The sequence below is a fragment of the Scleropages formosus genome, chromosome 22 (assembly GCF_900964775.1).
Source record: "Scleropages formosus chromosome 22, fSclFor1.1, whole genome shotgun sequence".
Classification (NCBI taxonomy): domain Eukaryota; kingdom Metazoa; phylum Chordata; class Actinopteri; order Osteoglossiformes; family Osteoglossidae; genus Scleropages; species Scleropages formosus.
The window spans coordinates 13,738,032-13,746,875 of NC_041827.1; the positions used below are offsets into that span (position 1 = coordinate 13,738,032).

The 8,844-nt window shown below is 43.9% G+C and overlaps 1 protein-coding gene across 1 annotated transcript; it reads left to right on the forward strand.

The window, feature by feature from the left end:
• Positions 1–3,767: 3,767 nt before the first annotated feature.
• On the forward strand, positions 3,768–7,874 carry LOC114909329 (elastase-1-like). Its single transcript, XM_029247711.1, has 8 exons — positions 3,768–3,842; positions 4,004–4,101; positions 4,320–4,420; positions 5,100–5,225; positions 6,109–6,245; positions 6,421–6,563; positions 6,786–6,935; positions 7,462–7,874. The coding sequence occupies exons 1-8, from the start codon at positions 3,803–3,805 to the stop codon at positions 7,474–7,476; spliced, it is 810 nt and encodes a 269-aa protein (XP_029103544.1). The 5' UTR covers positions 3,768–3,802; the 3' UTR covers positions 7,477–7,874.
• The last annotated feature ends 970 nt before the right edge of the window (positions 7,875–8,844 follow it).

Sequence of the window (8,844 nt, forward strand, 5' to 3'; positions counted from 1 at the left end):
ACGTTCGCTTGGAGAAATGTGTCAAAACTGAGAAAAACTGCAATATGGATTTTACATGCGCGCGCACACACACACAAAAAAAATACTGTGTTTTGTGCAAATAAAACCATGCTATAGTATGTATGTAAGAAATGTGAGTCCTCTAACATACTTGCACATGGGCAGTAGTTGATTTGACCAGTCGAACCAGTTGCCTTTGAAAAGAGCTAAAAACTAGAACACACATGACAAACATTCCACAGATATTACAAGCTACCCATGTATAGAGTTCCCAGAATCAAACAGATCAGTCAATGAGGAAACCACACCTTGCTGGGTTTGGACTGGCAAAGAGCACACAGGCAGCATTCATCAAAAACATTCATCGGAACACTGGTGCACAGGGAAATGATGCTGTGAGTCAAAAGACACGTCCACAAGAACGTGCAGCTGCAACTAACCCTCCCAGCCTGAAACGAAACAGAAACAAAACATCGTTCCTCCGGGACCACAGTGCTACGTAAAAGAATAATATCTTATAATACACACACACATTTTCTGAACCGCTTGTCCCATACGGGGTCAAGGGGAACCGGAGCCCAACCCAGCAACTCAGGGAATAAGGCTGGAGGGGGAGGGGACACACCCAGGACAGGGCACCAGTCTGTTGCAAAGCACCCCAAGTGGGACTCGAACCCCAGACACTCCAGAGAGCAAGACCCAGTTCAACCCATTGCGCCACCGCGCCCCCCCATCTTATAATACATGCGATAAAAAAAGCATTATTTTACTATATGATAATAAATGCTGTAAAAATGTAAACATGAATGTAAAACAAAAAAATTGCAAAGGGAATGGAATGGTGTTCAGTTGAGTTTGGGTGTGCATGTGTGTGTGCGTGTGTATGTGTGGTTGGGTGGTTGTTTTCTGGTCCAGCAGCCTTCCATGGGTTGACTCTGCATAGCGTTTTCCTCACATCAGCCGTGGCAAGACATAGCATCTGGTTGTTGGGAGGAAGGGTGGTCTTCCTCGCCGCCACGTCATTCTGCGCCTCAGACCGAGCGTAGAAGTTGTTCAGTGCGTCTGGAAGGGAGGCATCACTGTCACAGGCAGGTGAAGTTGTCCTGCGGTTGGTGATGGCCTGGATGCCCTTTTAAACGCGTTGCGTGTCGCCGCCGTTCTTGAAGTAGCTGTGGATTCTCTGGCCGTGTGCGCGCTTTGCCTCTCTGATGGCCCGGGACAGTTTGGCCCTCGCTGTTCTTACGGCCACCTTGTCCCCTGCTTTGAAGGCAGAGCCTCGGGTCCTCGGCAATGCACGCACCTTGGCAGTCATCCACGGCTTCTGGTTGGAGCGTGTAGTGATGGTCTTGGAGGCGGTGACGTGGTCGTTGCACTTGCTGATGTAGCTGGTCACTGATGCCATGCATTCCTCCAAGTTGGTGGAGTCATCATTGGTTGCAGCATCCCTGGACATGTGCCAGTCAGTGCGATCAAAGGAATCCTGAGGAGCAGAGATGGTTCCTGCTGGGCAGGTTTTCATCTGTTTCAGAACCGGTTTGGCGCGTCTGACGAGCGGAGCGGTCCGTATGCTGGGAACAGCATAATAGAGATGTTGTCCGAGTACCCGAGGTGAGGGCGGGGCTCTGCCCGGAAAGCGCCGGGGATGTTTCTATAAAAAACATCCATCTCCTTTGCCGCTCTTGTTGAAAAGTCCACATGTTTATGGAATTTAGTGCGCACCGACTTGAGATTGGCTTGTGCGCATTCTGCAGTTTGCTAATAGCCCCACACAGCTCACACTGCATCTCCTTAACATTTGCACTGGGGGAATGTATACTCTGACTATACGGACAGTGGTGAATTCCTGCAGTAGATAAAATGGTCTGCATGTAACAGTCACAAACTCCAACAGCGATGAGCAGTAACTAGAGACAAGCACCGAGTTCTTGCACCAATTCGTGTTGATGTAAACACACAAGCCACCACCGCGAGCCTTACCGCACAGAGACAGAGCTGCATTTCTGTCGGCACGGAACGAGGCGAGCCCGTCTAGGTGAATGACGGCGTCTGGAACTCTGTCTCTGAGAAATGTCTCCATGAAAAGGAAGATGCGGCAGTCTCTAAACTCACGGCACGTAGTGTGTGGCGGGAGTTAATAATTAGTGTCACAGACTGAGCTGTGACAGGCAAGTTGTTCCAAGGAATCAGCAAGATGCCGGCAAAGTACCATCAATGTAACGCTGAACCTTGTTGCTGTTGCCTGTCACATGCATTTTATCTTGTATTGTTAAAAATTGTTTGTTCTGGTTTTGTATTTCATTTAACACTGTTTGTTTGAACTAGATTGGGTGCCGGGAAAGGCCTACCGGTATCTGTCTGGTTGTCATTAACTAATATTTCTTTTATAAAGATATATGTACTGTTGTGGAGTGAATGTATTTATTGTTTTTAGAAGAACATTTCTGTAGACTTTTCCTTACCCTGTAGCTGTCTGGTGTTCTGCTGTGTTTGGTGCCTTGTGTTGGAAACCCGATGGAGTCAACTATTTGGGGTATATCTAGGGGGGAGTCCTTGGGCACAACCAACTAGGCAGGGGTGTTTTACTGTGTAGTGTGAAATGTTTTTATAAGATGTATGTAGGGATTTTTTATAGTAAAAAGTGTTAGTATTGTTTGTATGTTTTAGTATTTAAGTATTTATTTTAGATGTAATTTTTGGGGGAAATGTATTTTGAAATAAATTGAGGCTGTTACGGTATAATCAGAGGGCGGAGCTATTGCTATATAGGTTTGTATTAGGGCACTAGTGAGGGAGATTGATACAAACTTATGTAGTTACTCTCATGCAGTGAATAGGAGAGTGATGCATTAATGTTGATATAAGGGCTAAGCCCATGGCTCATAGGCCTCATGTTCTTTATAACTTTATGTTTGTTTTGTACTTGGTTGAGGGTTTATGTGTTTGAAGAATACTTTTTAGTAAAGGGAAATAAACCTTTTGGTCCACTACTTCAATTCTCCACTGCTGCTTCCATCCGTCGTCCATACCTTCACAATTAGGATGATAATTAAAAAATAATATTCCTTAATAATAATAAGTAATAAATAGTAAGCTGGGGGATGCGGTGGCGCAGTGGGTTTGGCTGGGTCCTGCTCTCTGGCATGCCTGGGCTTCGAGTCCTGCTTGGGGTGCCTTGTGATAGACTGGCGTCCTGTCCAGGATGCGTACCCTCCCCCTCTGGCCCTGCGCGCTGCCGGGCTAGGCCCCGGAATGCCGTGACCCCGCTTGGGAGAAGCAGCTGTAGACATTGGTTGGTATACTTGTGATTTATTAAAAAAAAATGCCAGATCCCTTGGAGAAAAGCCTCAGCCAAGTAATAAATAATAATAATTCAAGTTCCTAGGTTTATTGGGGGACTACATGTCTGTGCACACAGACCAGTCTGTAAACTGGTGTATTGCTACAAACGCACATTTTAATTTCTGTGCACCACGAAAACGTTTTCAATATGGATTTTGCACACAAACACATACACACACAGAGACAGGAATACTGCGTTTTGTGCAAATTAAGCCATACGATAGTATCTAGTATATATGCAATAAATATGATTGAGTCCTCTAACACACCTGCACATGGGCAATAGTTGACTTGACTGGTTGAACCAGTTGGCTTTGAATTCACTAAAACTATAGCCAAGAACACACATGACATACATTCCACAAATATTACAAGCCACCTGTACATATAGAGCTCCCGGGATCAAATACATCAGTGAGCCAGAAAATCCCAGCTCATCACAGAGTCCAGAAGGTTTGCAGACATGCTGAGGTTTCTACTGCTGAGTGCGCTCATGGCACTGGGTAAGGACCTTCTTTTCTACAGCAAAGATTTTCACTCAATCACATTACCAGTATGCCTTGTTACATACATTGTTACATTGACTGATCTTAGTCAATTTCTTGCAAGGTTCACGATAGTTTTCACATTGTTCTAATGTTGGCTGTCTTTTGGTTTTCCCCAGTGCCTGCTGAGCAAAATGTAAAGCCCCAGTACATGGAAGCATTGCAAGACAGGGTTGTGGGGGGGAGTGTCGCCAAACCTCATGCTTGGCCCTGGCAGGTAAAATACATACCGGTGTTGAATGTTTTTGTCAGTTTCAGAATTCTTTCCTTCTGTTTACCCCCTGTCAGTTTTTTTTTTTGGTCATCACTGGAAATTAATACTTTTGCTCTACTGGCCTCTATAAGTGAGAGTGAGGTTTATGCCCCTTTAAGTGATGGTCATTTAAGTGAATCATTATGGAGATATAATGTACCTGAAGTCTTGTTCTCTCCCAGATCTCCCTTCAGTACCTGTCACGTGGTTCGTACTACCACAACTGTGGAGGTTCTCTGGTCAGGAGAGGCTGGGTGATGACAGCTGCCCACTGTGTGTCTATGTGAGTTCAGTTCCTGTGATTTATTGTTATTTATTTACAAGCTGGGGGGTGTGGTGGTGCAGTGGGTTGAACCAGGTCCTGCTCTCCGGTGGGTCTGGGGTTCGAGTCCTGCTTGGGGTGCCTTGTGACGGACTGGCGTCCCGTCCTGGGTGTGTCCCCTCTCTGGCCTTATGCCCTGTGTTAGTGGGTAGGCTCCGGTTCCCCGTGACAAGCGGTTCAGAAAATGTGTGTGTGTGTGTGTGTCTATTTGCAAACTCAAGCTCTCTACTTTAAACCCCCATTCTGCTGTGGTACTACACACACACACACACACACACACACACACACACACACACATTTTCAGAACCGCTTGTCCCATACGGGGTCACAAGGAACCAGAGCCAACCCGGTAACACAGGGCGTAAGGCCGGAGGGGGAGGAGACACACCCAGGACAGGACGCCAGTCCGTCACAAGGCATCCCAAGCAGGACTCGAACCCCAGACCCACCGGAGAGCAGGACTGTGGTCCAACCCACTGCGCCACCACACAACACTTTGTAAGACACCTTGTACAAAATCTGTATCCAATAATATGTGAAGTTCATTGATTAATTTATTAGAAATTACATACGTTTATGGAAAACAGACTGTAACACATGCCCTAATACCTTCAGTTTTGCATATTGTACTACTTTATAGTTTCGGGGTGTGGCGAGTGGTTCTTGGAGCTCAAAAGATCACTGCCAATGAGCCAACACAGCAGGTGGTCAGGGTGACCAACATCTACATACACCCTAACTGGGACCCCAACAATGCTTCCAGTGGGTGAGTGGACGAGTCAGAACAGTTTTTCTCACTTTATATATGGGAAGTGCTATAGAGCCTCTTTTTTTTTGCCTAATAGTTGTTACTGTATATGCCATCAAGCTCATCATGACTCACCACAACCACTGATGCTGTTTGTGTGGTAAGGGAGGAACAGAATTGGTTTGCAGGTGTCTTCTTTTGTGTGTGTGGGGGGTGCAAACACGGGGAGAAACATGTCAACTGCAGTCTCCCTGAGCAGCTAAAGAGCTTTGACATGCCAATGTCACCCGGTGTGCCACCACGTCCCATTTTTACATCAAATGAAATATACTGAAATTAGCCTACAAAAATACAGTGAAATTTTCCACTGTTGTCTAAATCAATGTGTTACGTTTTGAAATTGAGATGTGGACTTTCTGAGCAGCACAGTGGTACCCCAACAGCATCCAAGCAGCACATTCAAGCATATGTTCAAATCCAGGTCATGGCATGCAGAGTCTGCATGTTCTCCCTGTATTAACAACCCAGGAATGTGCATTGTGAGCTACTTCTGTACTCTGCCTTTCCATGGGAACTGTGACTGTGGCGACTTAAATTCGACTTTACGACGTATGCTTACGGATGTGTCATGATATCTGAAAAACTGAGTGGTGGAAATGTTATGTTACACATGGAGGCTTTTTATTAGAATTTTAAGACAGTGCAAACAACTTAAACACAAATACACCCAAATACAACAATTTGTTTTTACAACAAGTGCACACAGGACAGCTAAAAGTCAACAAAGAATGAGTTTACAAAATACACACACACACACACGGTATATAGACTTTAAAGTCCTGTCACACTAAGGAGAATTTTTGTTATGTGATCACCTGTATGGCTCACTTACCTCCCCTAGGGATGATATTGCTCTGCTTCGTCTTTCCTCCAATGTTACCCTCAACTCCTACGTGCAGCTGGCTTCTCTACCCACACCAGGACAGATCCTGCCCAACAACAACCCCTGCTACATCACAGGCTGGGGCAGCACCCAGAGTGAGAATAATCAAGCAGCCCTTTACCAGTGTTAATCTGGGTCTAATTTATTATTCTTTAACTTGTTTACCTAATAGTGTGTTCTCTGGTGTGCCGGTCTCTTCTGCTGTGAGAGCTGTTCTCTCACTGTCTTAAACTGTCATCCTCTGTGACTCATCTACCTTCATCTCTCCAGCTGGCGGTCCACTATCTGATGTGTTAAAGCAGGCCTACTTACCTGTAAGGAACTATGAAACCTGCTCCAGGAGTGACTGGTGGGGCAGCATAGTCAAGAAAACCATGGTCTGTGCAGGAGGCTCCAGGAACTCTGGATGCAGTGTGAGGGAGCCCTTCTTACTACTGTCACTGCAGTGAACTCACCTGACACTGATTTATTATGAAAAAGTCTGAAACATTTAACTTTTTGATGAAAGTGATTTATGGCTATGTGTTTTTTAAAAGCTGCTTAAATCCAATTAATACTTCTGAAATTGTGTATGAACACTCCATCAGGTATCCATAAACTTGCCTTTTATTTACTCAAAGTCTGTTACTTTTCAGGGTGACTCTGGTGGCCCACTGAACTGTAAGGTCAAAGGACGTTACTATGTCCATGGTGTGACCAGTTTTGGGTCTTCCCTCCGTTGCAACACGCCAAAGAAACCCACCGTTTTCACCCGAGTCTCAGCTTACATCGGCTGGATGGAAGGAGTGAGTACCTGTAGACTCCTACTGGCCAATCACACGGAGTCACTATTCACGAGAACCAATGAGAATTGTTTGTCTTAGAACAAGTGTACTTTTACAACTGGGGCAGTTGGTGGCACTGTGTTTTTGGCCATTGGCTTTCAAGCTGAATTTTTCTGCTTTCAATCCCCTCTTGCTGTACTAACCTGGATTGAGGTAATTGACACAATAAAGTTGAACTGGGGGCAGTTGGTATCTTAGCAGTTAAAGCTGTTGCTTTTGGATCTAAAGGTCACAGATTCAAATTCCACCTTCAGCAATAGTACCCTTGAGCAAGGTATTTGCCCTAAAAATTACCCCAGTAAAATGACCCAACTGTATAAATGGATAAATAAGTAACTTAACGTTGTGAGTCACACCAGAGAAAAGCACCGGCTAAATGAATAATTGTAAGTTAGTAGATAATTGCAAGTGGATTGCTGTTAATGTTTTTCGTTGCGCATTATAATGTATGGTGTGTATGTTAATTTATGTCCTGTTTCTGTTACAGATTATGGGTTATTAAAACCATGAGGTCAAGTGTCATAATGACACTCAACTGGATACTTTCTCATCATTGAAGATATGATCCATCTTTCACAAATTTCTCTCCACTTCAGACATGTCAGATCAACTGACATACTGTAAAGTTTCTTGATCACTGTGAACATTGTGTCCATCTGATTTGTATTCCGCTTTTAGTTCCAGCAGTTAAGTACAACAAAAATACACTCCAAACTAGATGCAGTTAGAGTACAATGCAATTTTCAGTACTCTAGCTAAAAGTATGAAATATCCTTCTTCAGGTCTTATTCATGAGGTAAAGGTCCGATCTTTAGGAAAAAGCCTCCATAGCATTAGAAATTGTGAAATGTTGATCATTGTGTTAAACTTGTTCTAGTTTTAAACACAGCAAACCACTGTCCCAACTTTAACATTAAAGTTAATTTTCAAACAAAACATGGGGTTTGCACTTGAAAGAAAACCACCTGTGCCTACGTATCATGACTTTCATGGGAATCTTAAGTCCAGAAACTGAGGAAAAGAAAGAACCTGTCACACCACTGAATCACCCAACAATGATACCCTCTCTAAGACATGAAGCATAAACAGCTTAAGGTGACTTTTTTTTTTTTTTTTTTTAAATAAGCTAGAACATAACTGTCCATATAACACTGATAAGATATACTCATTTTATTAGCACTGATCCCACAAAAGCACCCATACAGCAGTTTATATCTCCAAGAGCAACACCCACTGATGCTATTTTTATTTAGAAAAGTGGTTGTTACTTTAATGAGTCATGGGTAGAAACCAATTAAGTCCAATTAAGAGACAACTTGGAGTTACAACTTCAAGAGACAATTTGGCCTTGCGATGGACTGGCGTCCCGTCCTGGGTGTGTCCCCTCCCCCTCCGGCCTTACGCCCTGTGTCGCCGGGTAGGCTCCGGTTCCCCGTGACCCCGTATGGGACAAGCGGTTCTGAAAATGTGTGTGTGTGTGTGTGTGTGTGTGTGTGTGTGTGTGTGTGTGTGTGTGTGTGTGAGACAATTTGGATGCACCACATTTCAGTTTTTCTTTTCCTTTAAACTATCAGTAAACAAATAAATTATTTTGACTTTGACAATTTTCACAATAAAAATACTGATTGGAAAAATGTATGTAAGTATAATCTGTAATCCAGGTAATGTTGATTACTCTCAAGAGGTTTGAATATTTCTTCAAGGCCGCTTATGTTGAACATTATAGACTACAGACAGTTTTCAGTTGTATACCTTAAAATGCACCTGGAAACATCATCAGAGATGTAACTTGGGGTCTGGTGTTTCAGGTCTTTCAACATCAGACAGCCTCAAATCAGTAGCCTGACCAGAAATGATGAGGTGTACTTTA

Coding starts and splice junctions, on each gene's coding strand:
- LOC114909329 (XM_029247711.1), top strand. CDS start 3,803: ATGCTGAGGTTTCTACTGCTGAGTGCGCTCATGGCACTGG. Junction 4,102..4,319: donor CTCATGCTTGGCCCTGGCAG/GTAAAATACATA, acceptor GTTCTCTCCCAG/ATCTCCCTTCAGTACCTGTC. Junction 4,421..5,099: donor GCTGCCCACTGTGTGTCTAT/GTGAGTTCAGTT, acceptor ACTACTTTATAG/TTTCGGGGTGTGGCGAGTGG.